Source organism: Rhipicephalus microplus, chromosome 6 (genome assembly GCF_043290135.1).
Source record: "Rhipicephalus microplus isolate Deutch F79 chromosome 6, USDA_Rmic, whole genome shotgun sequence".
Classification (NCBI taxonomy): Eukaryota; Metazoa; Arthropoda; class Arachnida; order Ixodida; family Ixodidae; genus Rhipicephalus; species Rhipicephalus microplus.
Genome location: NC_134705.1, coordinates 161858747 through 161879526, shown reverse-complemented (window position 1 = coordinate 161879526; position 20780 = coordinate 161858747). Strand labels below are relative to the sequence as shown.

Here is a 20780-nt window from a genome sequence, read left to right as displayed (position 1 = left end):
ATGTTGACACTAAAATAAACAAGACAAAACATGCACAAAAAAGAAAAAAAAGGCACACAATACGATTTCTTGCTAAAGCAAGGCTTACAATTTTATACCATCCAGAAAGCACAGTTGCAGCAACCATGACACCTATGACATCATGTGGCCTTTGAATTGTACGAATGAAACAATCAATTTGGAGACAAGACTTCCTCCGTTTACAAAAAATACAAAAAAAACATTCACGACCACGCGCACACTCAACAGTAAAAAATTTAAGGGCACTATAAAGTGACGGATGCGCATGTGAATTTTAGCAGGCTCTGGCTGCCTTACGCATTTCGTTCAAACTCCTAGAGCACCCCAGCGTGATGTTTCTATCTGCGGCTTGACGCCATAACGCCCTTTCGGTTAATGCGCATTGCTTTTCCATTCACAACATCCTTAAACTCGCATTCTCCCGACCCTTGTAGCAGGTTACCGCCTGTCGTTCGGCCTTCTTGAACGTTATGATCCAAAATGCGCAAGTGAGCCCTAATTGAAACACAAAAGTATGCATAAACACTAAGAACGACAAGACAGAACAGAAACAAGTAAAAACACGCATAACCATGGTCACGCATATTTTTGTATTTCAGTAAGCTTGTACCAACACCAACAAGCCCAGCAAGTGAGACTTAGCGGTGCCTCATCATCAACAACTAAGGAAAAAATAACGAGACTTCGCATTCAAGAAACAAGTTCATTTTTAATCCATGACATTAGTTCTGACCACGGCTTGAAGCTGTGTTATTCGATTCACGAAGAAAATCTAAAACGTCAATAATTACTCTTCCTCTTAAGTGCCAAGCCTGACTCATTCGCCACACATTCCACCAACAAACTATACTCCTGAACTTGTAAGACACATACCGGCAGACCTCGTTCCCAAGAAAGAACGGCGCGCTGCCCAAGCAGCACACAGCAATCGAACGACGAGCGAGCGCTGCCGATGCCACACTGTCCTTTACTTCCCTTCCACCTGTTAAAACACACCAAGCGAGACTGCAAGCAAAACCGTCACAACCGTCACACCACAAGCTACAAATGCCGTCGTCAACGAAAGCTTCCCGTTACATAACCAAGTCCGAAGAGAGATGCCGGGGAGGAGGTAAATCCTCGCACATCCCCCTACGCATTTGGGTGAGGACAGACGCCTATATCTGCTACAATAACCGCGAGCCAACAACAGCCGAGCACTTCCTCAGAAAAAAGTCACGGCCAAGAGTGGATGCGGCATACGTGGAAGAACGCGCCGCCTGTCCGTATGCAATCATTTGTGCCCGCTAACAGGTACAAGTATGAAAGAAGCCACACAACATGGGCACATCGAAGAGGGTGGGAAGGAGAAAAAATTGCGCGTATATAAATAACATTTTAAAACGTCCTCGCCTCCCCTACAAAAGCCCCCAATGCATCCGCCTGAATATTCAGCCCCTCCTGCTAGAGGGAACAGACCGAAGGAAAAGAAAAAAATAAGGCATGTAGGGGCCAGAGGGAGAGGGCATCTGGCTCAACATCAATGCAGTTGCATCCGGGGCAGGCTTTCTTCGGCGAGCTTCGTCGCTTGCTCCACGATCGAAGCAACCGGCGGCAACCACTTCAGAGGTGTAGGGGCGTGGACCCAGGGCTGGACTTCAGCTTCTTACGCGAACCCCGGGAGGAGTTGTCCGTGTCGTCAGAGCTCTCGGAGCCGGAGCCACCGTCGAAAGCGGAGATGGAGTCCCCCTTGATGTTCATTGCGTCGAGCATGGAGCCAGTTGAGTAGCCACCCCCACCGGCCACCTTGGTCTTCTCCAGCGCCCGGACTGCAAGGCAGGACAGACCACGGCGTTCACACACTGAAAACCAGAACCCACATTCACCAGGGCAGTTCCCAACACCACCGCTGTTACAGAGTGAGCCATGGCAGATGGGTTTGCCTGAAAAGTTCAATGCATTCTTCAGAGGTTAAACAAGAGCAGGAACCCGAACGTTTGTGCAACCGCACTTTTAAAGAAACAGTTTCTTCAACACTATCCTTTTCATTCCGGAAGAAGTATTTTACGTTGGAGTCCACCAAGAAGTGACGCACGTTATTTTAGTCTCCATAAAAATACAGACAGGAAGCTCAGAAATTTAGGACAAAGTTTGACCAATTTACTTAAAAGGGAACTTTACCTTTGTCTTGATGACTTTTGAGCATGGAAGTTCGATGCACAGACAACTATACCATTATAGGTGTCTTGGTACGAATGCATAATGTATGTTCCCCACTTTAGTAGGAATGATGACGCCATCTAGGAGCGTTGCAGCCAAATAGCATTACACCAGAGTGCTGAGACCCAATTGTTTAAAATATTTGCAACAGGAAGTTCTGGCACTGCAGTCGTTGAGCCACTATGGTAACGATAGTGCATCGATTAGCCTAACCTTTAGCTTATGGCTTCAACAGCACTTGTTGTTTCGGATAGAAGAATAGCTCGGTGTAAACTGGAGCTGATTTGAATTGCTGAGCCTAAAAGGATCAACGTGGTGAAACTGGACAGCGGAACTTTTACTGACCTTTGGCAGGCCACAAAAAGCGAAGGTAGGACAAATCGATAAACTACCAATAGATCCAATGCTGGCTGAAATGTCATACATTGCTGCACCCACAGAGCGCCAAACCTCCCCGTAGTGTACTATTTTGAAACCTTATGGCTGCAGCTACTTCTTGGTGTGGCGCGGCAGTCGTGACAGCTTTTGACTAGCGAGACATGCCTCAAGTGGAAAGCGTAACACTTTCAGATGTTCAAGGAGCACACTACAGACTGTGTCTCTCACATTCATGAATTTGAGTGCATCATAACATACTGGGCTGCCAAAAACACTACACGTTTGAACCATTGTAGACACGAGAAAATGTGGCAGAGGGTGTCGACATGGGCATATCTAAGTCTGTCATACCGGCCCAATAGTAATATCTGCTGTAAATTTTATTCAGCGTCCAACTCAGCTGCAGCTATTTCTACAAGGACAATTCTCATGACGGAGGAATCAACAATCATCCCCTCTGTAATCACGCCCTACCAGTTCATAATTAAAAAAAAAAACTTTTTCTCTGGAAGCGTAATGACAGAGTAATGACTTTGTGGTCAATCAACGCAGTGGTGGTAAAAAATCTTTGAATATGTGGAAAAAAGATACTTGTACTTTTGATTTGCACATGCTTATACACTCGAATCTCCATATAATGAACCTGGATCTAACGACATACCTGTTGAAACGAAGTAATTGATAAGATAGCCTTGCAATAAATAGTGTTCGAAATTAACTTTTATAACAAATTTTTGGCTATAACAAACTTATTCTTGTGTAAGATTCAACTTTGTCATAACGAGGTTTGAGTGTACACGTTAATACTACATCGTTTAACGCCCAAGATTTGGTGGTTATCCTCTCATTTTATCGTTCCCAGCTGGAGACAAAGGATGCACACACCTAGTCTCCCTGCGACATGAAATGGTGGTAAATATTGGCCAAATGAGGTGGTCGAGGAAGGATCAAGCTTTTGTGGGCGACAATGTCATGCGGGAATGTTGCCCGAGGGCACCAAAACACAGAATGAACCAAAATGTACTTTTTGTAGAGTACAAGCTAGAGTACAATCTAACTGTCCCCACTGACTTGCGGTGTGGCCCACAGCACGCTAAGCCATTAATGACTCAACTAAGCGAAATTTCCAGTTACAAAGGCCTGTCAAGCAATGACGAAATGACATAAAACTTGATTGATGAGGCTTTTGATGAAATTCCTACACAGACAAGCACTGGAAATACATGGAAATGAGACGACGGCCACCAACACACACTTGATGACTTATAGACGACGATGCTATCGTGACAGGTGCCTTCAACTGTCCCTTTGGCAACACATGCGACGTAATGCCATTCGTGTCACCGCAGAGTACACGGCACACTTTCAGTGCGTGGCAGCCCTAAACGAGCTGGGCCACTGCCGCCTCCTCGTGCAGGACTGTTTTAAAGTGCACCTCGTGTTCAGAACAGAAAGCAGCAATGTGTTCACTACTTGGTCTGACGAGACTTGCACCAAACCTCCACGTGATTGGGAATGATGCAAGGGCGATAAAAAAACCTTGCTACGCAGACCTTCTCATGACAAGCAAGAGCACCGGCAGAAATGATGTTGGCAGGGAACTACACACAAAAACTGTTGGAGATGATTAGCATTATACAGCAGCAGGTACTGTGTTTCAGCAGCGGTTTCCACTCGAGAAGAGGTTACTCATACAAATGCATACTCGTACTCAAACTAAAGTCGCAAAGTGGGCGTGATGGTATAACGTTTTTTACGGCGAAAGCCTCGGATGCCTCATCAAATGCGAAATTCGCTTATCGGCGTCACGAGAAGTCGAGGACAAGTGATGCAAAAAAATCACAAGCACGTGGCGACGTCGCCGTGTGATGTCGCAAACTGCCAAAACTTGAGACGTCATTATGACATCATAACATAAAATCGTAGTTTGGTCAAAGGTGGTCCAAACACGGAGGTAATGCAAAAAATGTATTTTAGAGGACACTTGAGTTTCGCTTTCAAGAGTTGGTCGCGATACCGTAATCAGACCCTGTGTTCATCACCTTCTCGATTGCTAGTCTGCATTGTCAGTGCTCGCCTGAAAGGGGGCCCTACAACACTTTTGGCACATTTTTTTTATTTAAGTTTCGTGTAGAGTGATGGCTGGATATAATGTTAGCATAGACCTAAGCCTCGATGTGAAATGAATTAGCATTTTAATCACGACATAAGATCACTACATGGCTGCTGACCGCATCAGCTCGTAATGGAGCTCGCCAGAACTTTTGCGGGTGGAAATGACGGAGGACAGTTGCAAGCCTATGATTGCATAAGTGTAACATTAGAAGAGATCGTGGCGTGCCATCAGAACTGATATTACAAATCTGTTTCATTTTTTTTTTGCACTTATTCGTTGAACCCAGACGCAGCGGTAACAAAAATAGATCACTACAACTACATAGCACGACAGAGATGCTGGCCACCATATCGCCGGTCGATTTTTGGCTCAACAGTATTTCACCACCTGATCATTAGAGCTCCCTTCTCAGAATGAGAGGAGGGAGTGACATGGAATGTTTTTAAAACGAGGTGTCAGGTGACCTCGCAAAAATCAAGTTGAGGGTAGGCAATGTTTTTTTACTTCAATTTTTTTTAATCAAATAACTTGGGTGCGCGGGCCATTATCACTGCCATTCATGGTGCGTTAATTTGTCTGTACTTCAGTTCACACAACTCACGAGTAAAAGATGGGGGCGTTAAATAGTATTGGAGGGTCCCTTTAACCGTTTCAACGTATCATTGAATGCATTTGCAAGCCTAGTTGTTAAGAGCCCACTGCGCGTCTGTAAGGCAACACATGAACCTGCACAGCTGTTCACTTTGTTGATGGTTGTGCTGTTGATAATGACAAAATATGTATGAGCACTTTGCAATTGGTGCACCTTTAAAGCACCTCCCTCTTGCTTAATTCGCACCTTTTGACGCCTGGCCTTCTGTTTAACAGAAGTTCCGTTTACTGTGAGATGACAAGGGGTGCAGAATACGAGAACGGAACCAATCTTGCCAGAAGCACTTGTTCTATTTAAGCAGTAGCACCATTTACCAGATTTCTGTTTACTGGGAGCCAACTATATATGCTGCGGTTAACGAGACTCTTTTCCCTACCTAACATCCATATATAATGTTTATTTTTTTTCCAGAGCAACTCCAACAAATCTCGTGGCTCTGTGGTAGAACACCTCGTTGTCACACAGACGGCCTGGGATCGATCCTCCCATTCGCATCTTACTCTATTTTTCAGTCCCGAACAAGACGACGATTTTTCCCTCACAACCAATGACGCCAACGGTGAAGCCGGAATTTCTATGAAACAGGCTCTTGAACCCTGTTGCATTAAAGCTGGGTGGGGTGCCTCGAAACTTGGGCGCCATGTACAACCACAAAAAGTGTACACAGCTTTCAAATAATAATATGTGAGGTTTGTTGTCCCGAAACCACCATATCATTATGAAAGCATAGTGGAGGGCTCCGGAAATTTCGACCACCTGGAATTCTTTAATGTGCACCCGAATCTGAGCACACAGGCCTACAGAACTTTCACTTCCATCGAAAATGCAGCCGCCGCAGCCGGGATTTGGCAAACGAAAAGAAAGGAGCACACCTATTGCAATCGAAACTACACTGGCCCAGGCAGAGCTCCGTTCTGTAATCAAATGAACGGCATGCATATTCTGCTTTTGATGGAACAACAGAACTCAATGGAATACATGCAACCAGCAGCACAAGTCAGAATGTAGTTACCTTGAAAACTGTTACGGCCCTCTAGCAATGTAGCAACGCAGTGACAAAGTGCTAGTACCGCTCGAAGAGGCCCGCTACTCATGAGCGGTAGCCTTCTTCAACCTCGGGCTCACTAGACAGGTTCTTCAACTTGAAGTAAATCTGACGTGAATCGCCAAAGAGATGCAATGTTCATATGCAAAGCGCAACCATTTTCGCTGTGTCGCCAGGGAAATCTTTTCTGCCAATGAGAGTGAGGCGGCCCACGGCCAGCACCCTTTCGCCTTTGATGAAGCAACGAGATCAGATTCCACAATAGAAAAAAATTCAGCACAGTGCCAAGAGAAAGTGCCGCGTTGACCCTGTTAAGCATAGCAGTCTTCATTTATTCGACTAGTGTTGCCAGCACATGGGAGCGTTTTACAGAGTTGCGAATAGGTATAAAGTTAGGAACACACCTTCACAACGAATTTAAAATTATGGATACAACAAACTAATTTTCGTGTAAGATGCAACTTCATTATAGTAAGGTTTGAGTGTAAGTGATAATTCCTTACATCCGTACTCTATACAGTGAGGTTTGACTGCACCTACTGTTTCTGCTGTCTTTAAAATCTGCTTGGTATTTGTACCATGCACTGTGGCACGGTAATGCATGAGAGCTGCCACTGCTCGTGCCTCCCCAGCTTCCAATGGGCTACTGTAACAAGCAGTCACTGGTATTTCCCCATCACCCACTCGAGCAATTTCAGCTCAGTCTGTTCTGTAAGGAGGTCCAGGCCGATTTTCTCAGAAACCGCTGAGCTTATCCTAAGTGCTGAAGCGCGACAACGAAATTCACGACACAGCAAAGCTTTCCGCTTGAAATACGTCGCAGGGTAGACCCCCTTCATAGTTCAAGAACACGCAACCTGAATAGCGTCCAGTTTCGTACTTTGACACACCCAGGAAGCTTTGGCCGAAAAGACTTGTGGCAAGTAGCAAGAGCGCAATGAAACAGAAGCCCATATGTTTTAAATGCTTTTCTTCTTTCGTACGACTACACATTTTGCATTAAATGTTGTTACAAGCTGAACAAATGATTACAAGAGTTGACCTTAAATTATCGTAGTTTTTTTTATCTGAAAACTTTTTCTGAAAGAAAAGCCTTCCATACTCTGACACAGCATAGCAATAAACCCTCCGTTTTAGCATCAAATAAAGATAAATGAAGTAATCGGAAGTTTCTTGGGGTAAAGTGCTGCTACCATCATGATACAGAAACAATGTGGGCATGTTCTGGGAACTAAAAGTGTTATTATCCTAGAGCAGACAGAGCGGCTTTATTGCGATTAACGCAGAGCCTCCAATTCTCTGATGACTACTGTATCAGTACATAGTTCCCAAAATATTACCTGCACAGATCGCGGGGATACTGAATTGGTGTTCATGAAACAGTGACGAATTTCATCATAGACTCTCATTTGACACGGCTGAAGTTCTTCATTGGGCAACAACTACGCTTAGAGGCGTTTACATGTGCATAGCTTGCTGTTCCCCCCAGTTGAAACCTTAGAAAAATGATGGCTAAAAATTGAACAAGATGTCTACTATTAGACTGAAGACCAAATTTAAAGCAATTCCTCATTTTGTTCCTTGTGTTTCTGTTGCTTGCCTTTGATATATATGAGCATGAATTAGAGGTTAAGGAGGGCTTTGATAGTGCCTACAAATGCCTCTTTTCCGAATCAATGCCTATATGAATACAGCCTCAAATTTCACGTTTGAGTGCAACTTGAGACCATTATTCCTGTTACAGGACAACACTGACTGTTCGGAAGTCTATGTTGTTAAACCTAGTCCTTTAGTTCAAACAATTTCCAGAACACAACCACTAGCAGCAGTGAAGCGGGACGCGCCGGCCAGCATATGCCGCCATGCCAACATGGAGCGAGCGGTTGATGAATGCCAGAACCACAGGAAACCGACAAGGGATTGATTGATAGGTATGCGGGGTTGGTTAACGGACAAGAGAAAGAACAGTGAAGAGAAAAATAAACCCAAATGTGATGTGCACACAGCTTTCGTTTAGCTTGTAATTCACTTTTTAAAGTGTTCACTGATCAGGGAGAAATTGTACCTACACAATTTGACTTGGCCAGCACAAAAATGCCTCCCTACTGCTTGCTCTTTCAGTGGTTTGGCTATCTGCTCCTGCTCTGGCCTTCTCTATAGTGATGAGACCGCGTTCTCCGAAATGCAGTGAAAGTTTTCTTGTGGTCATGTTGCTCGCAAACGTGCCGCCCACATTTTGTTGGGACAATGTAGTGCCAGTAGGGCTCAACCAAGGCATTTCGGGTCATCGCTTATCAAGACAGACATGCAGCAGACTTTACAACAGCTGCACAGTATACGGCTGCCTCAAAAAAGCTGCGAAGTGGGCGGCTGTTGGCATTAAAAGGGTACTGGCACAAAATTTTGTAGCCGAGATGGCCTACAGGATCTATTCCTGTGAAGATGCATGCATCATCTGCAAAATATCAACAGCAAATAGAGCTTGGAAGGTATTTCAGAGCAACTTTGAAGTTTGAATATTGAAGGCAAGTGACACCATCTAAAGGGACCCCTACTTCCCTCACGTAACCACGCTGCAGTCAATAATACGAGTTATGATGACATCATAGCTGCCATTTTTCTTTTGCCACGTTTGTTTCAGCGATCTATACATCTTGGTGGTTGTTTGTCAGTGCGTGGCCGTGGCGCATAGTTTGAAAGTTATGTTTGGCGACACAGCAGCCCTGATTATTATACAAAAGAAATTCTTGATGCGTAATGTGCAGAAGTGTATCACAGTTCTGTGTGCTGACGTGGCCAACAGCCGAACACGCTAGGTCACGATAGTTGCCCCCGGCGGCTTGTAGTTTTTGAAGCTCTTTCAAATTACAACTGAAGCTGGTTGATAATGAGGGGCCTGTAATTATATGCCGCATGCTGCAGCGATGTGCCGTGTTATAACTAACAGGCCCCCAGCAACACATCGCAGAAAAAAATGAATAAATGCAAGGCCAAAGTTTTTGCATCAGTTCTCCATTTAAGTCAGGTTGCCGATGGTTTCCCAAAGTGCTGTATTGCACTGATTTGCTTCCCATGCATTTTCAAAACATAGCATGCTTTTTACAACTAGATTTTAAACATGTCCCAAGTGATAATAGCCATTGCTATTCCGTAGATGATGTGTGCGCCCACACAAAGTAATCTCGCCGGTTGTCATACCTTCAAAATTTGCTGCCTCAACTTGATGGTTTGGAAACAAATAATGTAATTACGGAGCTTTAAGCGCTGCAAAACCAACACGAATATGAGGTCATGCTGTGGTGGGGCACTGCAGATTAGGTTGATCACGTGGGGGTTCTTCAATAAGTGCCTAGACTTCGCTAGCCAGGGCATGTTTGCACTTTGCCCAGAATCCAAGTGCGGCCGGCATGGCGAGGAGTCAAACTAGTACACTCATGTTAAGTAGGAGCTTATCAGCTAAGCAGCAGCTGCTCCGCAAGCCCAGTCAATCAGACTGGACAGGACTACAAGCACCCCCCTTCCTCCTTCCGCAAGCCCCCCCCCCCCCCCGCCGGTATTGTGCCGAGAATAAATAAAATTTTCTCTACACTACATTACCTGCAGAGGAAGCGCCACAGGTAATGCGCTAAAAGCCATGCACACCTGTCAACAAAAGTTTATGGGAAGCACATGCAGCTACAAAATGCGAATTTCTGCTCCACCAATGTGCAACACTTCCACTTGAACTGGTGACTGCATTGGCTTCAATATACAAACTACAGGATGGAGGACTAATGAGGATTGTATCTTGCCAGATAAAAAGGAAAAATAGCTTTTTTTGAGAATTTTGGGTTCCGCAAACTTTCGCTCACAGGTGTGGGCAGAACTGCGGTCGCAGTAAGAATGCAAGCATGCAAGTGAGTACTTTGTTCCTCGAGGAGCTTGTTCTGTCGCTTGAGGTCCTCGATGTCCTGCAGGTGGGCAGTGTTCTTACGCCGCATCGACTGGATGTAATCGGCCGCCTTCTTTAGGATCTGAGCCCGCGATGCCTGCGAGGAAAGGCAGCACTCGTTGATTAGTATGGACACATCTCACACGCATTTTGTAACCACACAAAACTCATCCTCTCTTCTGGCTTCTCAAATGGATGAGCATAGCTCGTCTACTTGACGGCGAAGATTTTCATCATTGACAGAGTATACAAAACTGTCAGAATGATGAAACCAGTCTCAGAATGTGTGAAAATTTCTAAAGGCATTGTCGCTGTTGTGCCCTTTTCACCGTTAATTAGTGGAAGGTAGCCAGCCTTTATCTTTCTACTTAAAAACAATGTTCAGTAAGCTGCTTTGACTGCGTATGTGCTTCCATTTCTTTCTGAACAGCAAAAACTTTCTTTTTCGGAGAGAGGTATTAAATGCCAACTGTGAATAAAATTTTTTTTTTAATTTTTAGGCAAAGGACTTCTCAGAGTATCAAAACAGTTAAGAGGTCAAGCACCTGTCTTCAAGTTCCTGTCTTGAGTTGGATACAACACAAGACAGGTAAGGCCTTGCACAGATAACCACAGTACACGAGCCAATTGCCTCCACGACTAAAAAATTAGTCCAGCTTGTAAACAGCGATGTTCTTCGACATTGGTGTCACCGACCATTCAGCTCACTAAGTCGGTGAAAAGCGTGCGTTCGGTGGCGCGGGCTTGAGTTCCTTCGCATTCGGAGTCGGAAATTCCTCAATTATTCTGTCGAGACTTTTTGATCAGTCATTAGAAGAAGGTGTTCTCCCAGAGGACTGGAAGGTTGGGAAGGTGGCTCCCTTGTTTAAATCAGGAAACGCTCATAGTCCCGGGAACTATCGCCCCATTTCACTAACCAGTGTACCATGCAAACTTCTCGAACATGTAATTTACACCCACGTCGCGAGTTATCTTGAAAGTAACGCCTTCTTTAGCATTCACCAACACGGGTTTAGGAAATATTATTCATGTGAGACACAGCTTCTGGCCTTCACTAACGATTAATTCTCTGCTGCTGATCGTTCATCTACTGTTGATTGTGTCTTCATAGATTTTTCAAAAGCCTTTGATACCGTCTGCCACAAGTTACTTCTTCTGAAACTAAACGCGCTAAATATTGATGCTAACGTCTTAAAATGGATTGAATGTTTCTTATCTAACCGCACCCAGTTTGTAACTGCTAACGACCATTGTTCCCCGACTAGCCCTGTAACGTCTGGCATTCCGCAAGGTTCAGTTCTTGGTCCCCTACTATTTCTTATCTACATCAACGACTTACCTAAAGACATCTCATCATCCATCAAACTATTTGCCGATGACTGTGTAATTTACCGTGAAATCCGGACTAACGCAGATAATCTTGCCCTTCAAACAGACCTGGATCACATTTCATCATGGTGCGACGCATGGTTAATGAAGCTAAACGTTACTAAATGCAAGGCTATGCGAATTTCCCGTTGTATTTCTCATAATGTACCGTGCGACTACACACTTAACCACAGCAATCTCGATCTGGTTTCGTCCTACAAGTACCTAGGAGTATATATTTCTAACAATCTCTCTTGGAACACGCATGTCGATTATATTACAAACAATGCGAATCGCACGTTAGGTTATCTGCGCAGAAACTTTTCTTTGGCTCCGACTAACCTTAAACTCCTGCTTTATCAAACATTAGTCCGACCCAAACTCGAGTACGCGTCATCAGTCTGGGATCCACATACCAATTACCTCGCTGACAGCATCGAGGTGGTTCAAAATCGCTCGGCACGTTTTGTCATGTCTAACTACCATCGCACGTCCAGTGTTACCTCAATGAAAGCCAATCTTCACTTACCCACTCTCTCACTTCGGCGTAAAATATCTCGCCTTTGCCTGTTCCATAAGATCTTTCATTGTATTCCGTCTTTTAGCAACACTCTTTTCCAGCCCCCATCGTACGTTTCCTCACGCAACGATCATCAGTTTAAAGTGGGCGTTCCTAGCGCCCGCACGAATTTATATTTTGAATCATTCATCCCGAAAACTGCAAATGAGTGGAACCACCTTCCCGCCCCTATCGCTGCTATCACTGACCTCACTTTGTTTAAAAACGCCCTCTCTAACCATTTCGCATAAATTCGCCACTTATAAGTCACGCTGTGTTTTCTCTTGTTAGTTTTTTGTGTGCGCGTGTCACTCAAAGACGCAACCATGTTGAACATTGTTGTTACAACCACCCTGCCTCTTCTTCACATCACGCAGTCTTTCTTTTCTTTTATGGTTTTCAGATCGCCATTGTGCACATATAATTTTGATTTGCTGTATTTCCTGATTTTTTTTTTTGTATGATGTATACCCGCTCCTCTCTGTAATGCTTCGGCCTTGAGAGTAAATAAATGAAATGAAATGAAATGCGGCTGCCTTTTAAACGATGATGATAGTTATAGCGCGAGAACAAAACGACGACACAGAGACAAGAAGGACACGAAAGACACGAGCCGTGACCTTCGTGTCTCTGTGTCGTTTTGTTCTCGCGCTATAACTATCGTCATGCCATACCAACAAGCCCAAGCTGCCACACTTCTAAATGCCTTTTAAAGTTGTCCCTCACTGTAAATATAAGCACGTAGATATTTTTACGTTTCTACTTCCACAAATCTGCAGCCAACAGCCATGGCCTATCCTCTGTTGCAACCTTCATAAAAATGCATGCTCCATCCACAACCATTGCAGTCCTTCCCACGGAGACATTGCATTAACGCTCATAGCGCTTGTGCATTTCGGTTATGTAAACCACTTCTACAGCGTTTTCAGACAGCTGACTTTACCATACAAACAAACATTTGTGTCATTCGTTTTAGGTCAGAGATAGTAAATTTATGGGCTTCTAGTTTTTTTAAGACAATATTAATATGACAACAGACAATAATTACAAGGAAAGTACAGGGGATGCTATTAGTAAATATAATGCAAATGTGAAGAAAGAAAAGTGTACAAAAATACAAACTGCTGCCGGTACGGACCGAACCTGCAACCTTTCAATAACGCATCTGATGCTCTATCAACTGAGGTATGGCAACGTCCACAGAGACAGTCAAAGGAGACGGGTAAATCAGCTGGTAGAGCATCGGACACATTATTGAAAGGTTGCACATTAGGTCCTTGCCGGCAGCAATTTATATCTCCATACATTTTTCTTTCTTCACATTTACATTACATTTACTAACAACAGCATACCCTATACTTTCCTAAGCAGAGTTGTCAGTTAGTTACCATTAATATTGGTTAAAATCATAAACCTGAATGTCCTGGCAAATACTGTCAGAGATTCTGACATCACTGCTCAGCCAAACATGACGTGAAAAGGTAGTAACAACAAACCTTTAACTTGTAATATGCATAGTATTCGCATTAGCTGAGAGAAGTCATTATGGTTTAAGCAGAAACGGGCTGTCACAACTGTCTATTACAGGTAACGAAGGCGCCCCGCAGTTCTGTGGGCAGAGCGGCATTGTTTTCTTTCTTTTTTTTTAGGTTGTAAGCGAGCGCAGACCAAAACACAGCGAATTCCATGCGTAGCACCATATGTGTATAGTGCGTCGCCCCATCTCTTGTAAACGTAATAAGGCAACATCCCTGGGCTGCCATGCCAGCAGACACTACACAGAGTAAACCCGAAACTTCAAAAACTCAATTCCTCAGAAAGCTTTTTTTTTTCTAGTCCAGACATTTTTGCTGTTTTTAAAAGACCATCAAAACCCACTGATCGTGCCAGTCTACAATGTATTCAGCACATGCTGAGCAGGCTGCGAAAGCAACCTCATCAGGTACGTACGCCGTTACATTTGTACAAAAACGTTCTTGCTGTAGCACACGAGAGTTGTAATGGCAGTGCCGCTCACGAACAGTGAAACAATGTTTTCTTGCTGCACGTTTCAAGTTGCACACAACGTTTTGTGAAAACTCTTCATTTCAACATGCACCACGTAATGATTAGAGTACACTTTGCGGGTGATTTCGCTGAACGTAATTTTTTTCAAGTTTCACCGAGCGCACTTACGATAATGCATCTGGCTCACAAAGACGTGCTACCAGACAGTATCACCTGCTGTATCGTTCAGTGATCCCTTATGAAAGCTACCTGCACAATTTTAATCCTGTAACGATGATGCTTTACGAGTGTAACTGCACTACTTTTAGTTAAATCAATACTTAAATGCACGGAATACTGCTATCTTTCATCGAATAGGTGCTGTGTAGATGTGCTAAAAATTTTGCTGTTTCAGCTAGCATTTCGCCTGCATCTCCAACATAAAGGACATTTACACGATAACTGTATTTACCCAATTCCGACACGCACCTTCTTTAAGGAAAAATAGATCTTAAAATCGCAAGCACGTTACATTGGGGTACAGACGTTTAAACTGCCCCATAGCAGTATCTCTGTTTTGGGGTCATGTAAGTCAGGTGCACACTGGAATTCGGTACCATAAGGTCTTGTTCACTAGCATACCAACATATGTATTCTGTGAAGATGGATGCCTTGAGTCCAATTAAATTTGGCAAAATCAAACACTGGAATGACTGCACGAAGTTTTGGCCAGCTGTTCAATAACACCGTACCATTTACTACCATCCGAAGACGAAAGAAAGCTTGTAATCTTGAAGATGTGAATGCCTTCCAAAAGCACCAAAGCTTAGTACTAGATTGAAAGTGGCAAAGCAGACTGCTTGCATAAGCTCGGAAGCACTACCTCACACTAGATTTTTGTCAAAAGATATGCTGGAAGGTATTGAGTGCACCACCAGACAAATCTTGCATCTGCCTTCGACTGAGCAGTACGTCGTGCAAATCAAGTGGGCAAACTGGAATAGGTGGACGTCACATTAGAATCCTCTCAGTTAGTGCACTTGTGCATTTTCTTTCGCCTCTTAGTTTTTCTGTTTGAATCACACTTATCCACTAGCGATGAAGCTGGACACATCGCACCGGCACAATTCCCGTGGAGCATCGTGATCGTCGCAGACAGCCCCAAGTAATATTCGCCTGCTGGGCTTCTCACTTTGGCATCCAAAGACGACACAGTAGTGCCCCCACGAGCCATTATACACAGAAGCGGCGTGGGCCGTGAATTTTTTTCACTTTCAAGCCTCAGAGCCGCAGCTTGCCTTGTTTACTTGGCGCGACCGATGCGCACCGTGGCAGTCCATCGTCTGGGTGCGAGAGCATCTCCTCGGCTTGCCAGCAGCCTGGGTGCGAGACAGGCGTGCTCCAGTGTACAGCAGCATTGACACGCACAATTTCTTTGCAACAGGCTTTGTTAAAGTAGTGCCCAAATCAGAAGCCCATTAACAGCTCACCTTCTCCCCTTGTAGAGAGGGCACGGCGTCCCGTAGGCTGGTGAAACTGAACTTGATGTGGTCCCTCCGTCGTCGTTCCAGCGCGTTGTGGTGTGCCCTCTTGTCCGCCTGCAAGTGTAAGCGAAAGGCAAGGGTTGCAGCAGCACATCTCACAGGTTCATTGTACACATGAAAACCTTCTTGCATAATCATTCCGTTGTATTCGTGAACTTTGGCACCACTTTGGAGGAGTAAAATGCTGAAGTATATGTGGAGCACTCCTTACTATTTAGAAAAACCTGGCAGCCGCTCTTCCGGCTGACAGAAACGAGAGGCGTACGTGGCCCGACACTATTAAAGTAGCGAGACAAAAATTTTCAATTGCTTTTTTTGCATCAAATGAAGGACCAGACCCCTAAGAACATAGAACGTGAGTACACCTTGAAAAAGTAATAGCAGTATGTTTATATAAGCTAGTGCTGGTTTCTGCAGTGACGACACAGCACTGTGCGAGACTCTCATTACCAGCTTGCACAAGACGCAGCGATGTTTTCGTCGCCTCTTTGCTCCAAGGCTCCAGTGGCGATGCTTAAGTGGCCACACATTGACTGTTTTCGGTACCTCACGTAATCGAAACTAGCCATGCTAGTGTGCCAAGTCACCTGAACTGACACTAGCCAAGCGTCGCGATAGTGAGCATTTCAGTAAATGTGCCAATCAGAAAACCAACTTTCTTCATGTCAATATAAAATGTCTTAGCATTCACTAAGCTTCACACTTGCTTGGAGTTTTTTTTGTGTGGCAGAGTAAACTTGCATAGAAAGTTGGTGCTGCCAGTATCCCTTTAATGTGACCCTTCCGGACCTCGCAGTGTGTTACGTTGCATAACTTCAAAGTACTATGATAACCAGACAAGCATATATATGCATGGAATCAACATTAACGTGCTTTTATATGCCTTCTGCAATCAAAACAATCAGCACGCAGATGATCTGGGACACTCATTTGCAATAGAAAACATGCAAGCTCAGACAAAGCAGAACCAGATTTCTTGCGATAATGCATACAAATGCTTCGTAGTATTTAACTTTTGCAAGTCATCTTGGTTTCAACCGTGTTCTTTGAGCAGTTTACTTAATGAATGCAGAAAGCTTCACACTTCGTATTTAAATTTCACTTGCAAGGTACACCTGGATCAGAGTTATCTTCAGGTGGACTTGGAACTGGTATAGACGAAATTGCGCCAGAAATACAGGCGCCGCGACATTGAGATTCTTAAATGAATGGCTGTTTATAATTTTTGTAAACTGAAACATGAATCAATTAGGTCATGGAAACGGTTGGCCACCAACCCAACCGTTTTTATGCATACACAATTTTCATAAGTTGTTAAAGATACAAAACGGTTTCAGTGCCCAATGTGGTGGCACTGAAACCCATCCGTGAAATTGGCTACAGTGCATCACAGGAAATGAAATGGCCGAGCGCCCTGTCCTTTCGTTCGTCCGTTTCTTCTCTTTTGTGATGCGCTGTACCGGTTCAAGTACGACAAACCAACTTGACCAGTCATCAACAGTAGTCGACCTCTAATGGAGTGACGGCAAGAGTTTTCTTAGTGTGCCACGCGGTTGACACACTACCCCATTCCAGTACAGCGTACAGGTATACTGAGACATTATATTACGAGACGCCATTGAAGAAACATTTCAAAACCGACATGCAACATTTTTGTGAATACTGGTAATGTTGAAGCGTAATTCCTGCTTCACATCACACATTGCATTATTTTTATCAAGCATTCTTTCACATATTAGTTTTTTTTTTTTGCTCTAATGGCCCTCTTGCCTGGTCTATAGTACTGGTTTACTGTACTGGGCTAATAAATGCACAAAAAATATTATGCCGGCAATAATTTTAGCGATTTCGCCTGTAAGACAGTCATGGCAAGAAAAGGTGGCAGGCGATAAGGACTGTACATGCCGCAAGAAAACAATTGCGCAAATGTTTCTTCGGTAAAAAAAAAAAAAAAAACGGCTAAACTGGGTAACAAAACAGACTATAGGAAAGACATTCTCAAATTAAAACAAACACTTCCATAGCAAAAACGGAAGCGTACAATCACAGCAAGAACCAGGGACAGTGACATGGGGGCATCGCAATGCAAATACACTGTGCATGCATGCAAAACATACTTCCTCGTGCAAAACTCTGTGAGAGGCACCTGTCGATGACAGCACAACACTAGCAAGATGCTCTAACACGTGCAATGTTACGTAAAAATGCGAAAAGAAAAAGAGGGCCATACCCGATCAGCATACAGGAGTACAGACACAAGTGCCAACTTACAACTAAGAGTTCACTAGAGAGGGCAGATATACAAAGTGTGCTTGAAACGCATCATCACAGCACCGCTGAATTTGTTCTTGCTCTTTTCGGTGTGTCGGCAACTTCAAGTGATCGCATGTGTTATAATGCCAACAAGTATTAATCTTTTCTAGTGAACGCTTAGCTTGAAGTTAGCCACTTCCCCTGTTTCGCTTTAGCCCGCAGTTATTCCTTTCCACCCAATAGCACAGCAATTACCCCTGTACTGCATTGGTCCAATAAGACTAATAGAGAGTTTTTGAATAGGGGCCCCAAAGAAATAGCGTCGAGATCACCATGTACAACACCAAAACCACCTTTGGGCTTTGCGTTGAGGATGCTATTTCTTGAATTCAGCGGGCGCCCAAAAAGCTTTGCGACAGACAAGCGTGACGTCACCCACTGAAGTGACAGCTGACCTAGAATAGGAGAATGATGTGCAAAGTGCCACAGACCCTATTTGAAAACTCGTTGCTCCTGTTTGACCCAAAGCGTACATACGCAAAGGGCTTTTGTGCCCCAAAATTATAGGGCCCCTGTTTGAAAACTCCCTACTGTCCTATTGCTACAAGCAAAATGGGTCAAACTAGTCAAAATCAGAAAACTGCAGCACTTGGCAGCCTGACAAAATTGCTGTGCTAGTTGGCAAAGTCACTTCAACTAGAATGTTTGATGCATGTAAGGGTCAAAAGAGGCAATTGTACCGTGTCTTTTCGTACATAGTGAAAGGAATCGTGTTAAAGGTGTGTTTGTTTAATAGAGTCTGAACAGAGGCCCATTGACAGGTTTTTGTAGGCAAACCAGTGTAAAAGGAAACGTGGACAAGTAGAAACAGGAAAATGCTGTCATAAGCATCGCTGCCAGAACAGTGTTCCACACACACACACAAAAAAAAGGGATAAAAGAAAGAATGGAGGGAAGTATATTGGAACTAACATTTCAGTCAATAGCATTAGCCGGGGGTGACATATTGATCAGGTAAGACAATGCTCTATCGCGTTTTACATAAGCGATCGGCATGTTTCGTTCAGTAATCTGGAATTTCATCAAAGCCTTTCACTGTCTTAACGTGTAACTGTTCGCATACTTCGGCACCGTTCGCTCACTTTTCCGCTGGTTACTTCATTTATAACCTAGCGCGCGGAGCACGTCGCGTCTGACGTTCGAGTCATTCGTGTTCCGGCGCCGAATTTACCAAGACCCCATTTTTTAAACATCGTCTCATACTAGAGTGGTGACGTAGAAAGTGGGATAAGAGTCTGCTAGAAGCAAAGAGAGAGCACAGTTAATAATGACGGGGTGACGCTACCCAGCGCAAGTAATCACAAGAAAATGAACACGGTACGGACGACTGAACACGTTGGCGGTGGTGCGGAGGCGGCGTTGAGACGGGCAACGCCAGCGTTGAACGAGTCGCATGAAACGCGGTAGTACAGCACAACTCGTAGTTTCGTATGTTGATGGTTTGAAAAAGAAATGGCTTACACCAAAAGCGCCGCGGTAGTACAGCACAAATCGTAGTTTCGTATGTTGATGGTTTGAGAGTGCAATGGCTTACACCAAAAGCGCCATGAGGTCGTTGTAAAACGGCATCGAATGCTAACAACGCGCCCCTAATGAAACTGAACTACGAAAAAATTAATTTAAAGCTCCGTGGATCGAAAACTCCAAGAGCCACGGCACGTTTCATACGGAAAGCGAACACGCACGCGCACGAGGAGAACCGCAGGAATCGCGGACGAAGGGAAAAAAATATATATAACAAAAAGTGACCCGACAGCTGACAGCCACGCAAGCTTCAGTTAATGGAGGAGCAGATCGAGACGCTGTCAAGCGAGAACTCGCACGATGGGGCTTCGTGCTCTTGAGAGGGAAGCGACAAAAATAGGATAAAGAAACGAGCCGACAGGACGGTACACGATACGAGTCCAGTACACGCTGGTGTTTGCGTTTTGGTTCTGTAACGGCGCGATTGTTTTGAGTCACGTGAACAACCGAGCACGCATCTTGAACAGCCGCCCGTGCAACGCACCACACGGCAGCGGCGGCGGACAAATAGCGGTCACGTCCCCTTGGAACGCTACGGAGCGGGCCGTTGCACCGAGCCGACATTTTTTTTTTTTTTTCTGTAATCCCCAGCCGCATGCTTTCGCACGTAGGCGCAACTAACCGGGAGACGACTGGTACACTAGGCCTCGTCACCCCCATCCCGAGCGAATAACAGAACAAACAAAACACCAAACGCCGTGAACTGAGCCAGCCCGCCGCCGCGTCACGAAACGCGGGCGTCGGAGGTAAGAAAACTACGACCGCGTCCGAAAACCCTGGCATTCAGCGCGTGGGCACTGAGGAACCCCCGAAGGCGACCACATGACCGATAGTGCGGGGCCCACCACGCTCCCTCGGTTGATCGAGCGTGCATAGCGCGCGCGGGGAAAGGAAGGCGCGGAGATTTTTTTTCCTTTCTTCATCGTCAGTACTCACGTCACTTTCGATGTCGACGTCGCGCTCTTCATCGCTCATTATTCCTTGCCGACGAGCAGGAACACCACTGGTTGTTGTGGTAACGGCGATGGTGCACAAAAAAGACGTTATGTAACTCGCGTTCGCTATCCAACGCCGACAACGCGACGGGAGGATCGGCGCAATGTGCGAGCGGAGGAGAAATATGGCCGATGCCAGCGCCACGCTG

At 44.8% G+C, this 20780-nt stretch overlaps 1 protein-coding gene across 4 annotated transcripts; it reads right to left on the bottom strand.

Moving 5' to 3' along the window:
* Positions 1 to 1272: 1272 nt before the first annotated feature.
* Positions 1273 to 20755, bottom strand: LOC119167219 (protein max). Of its 4 annotated transcripts, none has more exons than XM_075866900.1 (5): positions 20573 to 20755; positions 15746 to 15853; positions 15554 to 15634; positions 10316 to 10439; positions 1273 to 1862 (listed from the first exon to the last, which is right to left on the bottom strand). In XM_075866900.1, the coding sequence occupies exons 1-5, from the start codon at positions 20609 to 20611 to the stop codon at positions 1624 to 1626; spliced, it is 591 nt and encodes a 196-aa protein (XP_075723015.1). In that variant the 5' UTR covers positions 20612 to 20755; the 3' UTR covers positions 1273 to 1623. The 4 variants fall into 4 exon arrangements, with proteins under 4 accessions (XP_075723015.1, XP_075723016.1, XP_037274557.1 ...); XM_075866901.1 differs by having other exon boundaries at positions 1273 to 1829; positions 20573 to 20754; XM_037418660.2 differs by lacking the exon at positions 15554 to 15634 and having other exon boundaries at positions 20573 to 20753.
* Between the last annotated feature and the right edge of the window lie 25 nt (positions 20756 to 20780).

Bases quoted from the DNA above. Each gene is read 5' to 3' on its own strand.
- LOC119167219 (XM_075866900.1), bottom strand. From the start codon at position 20,611: ATGAGCGATGAAGAGCGCGACGTCGACATCGAAAGTGAC. The intron at 15,854-20,572 runs GTGAGTACTGAC...TTACACTTGCAG, and splicing joins ACGTCGACATCGAAAGTGAC to GCGGACAAGAGGGCACACCA. The intron at 10,440-15,553 runs GCAAGCTGCGGC...CTTTCCTCGCAG, and splicing joins GGTCGCGCCAAGTAAACAAG to GCATCGCGGGCTCAGATCCT.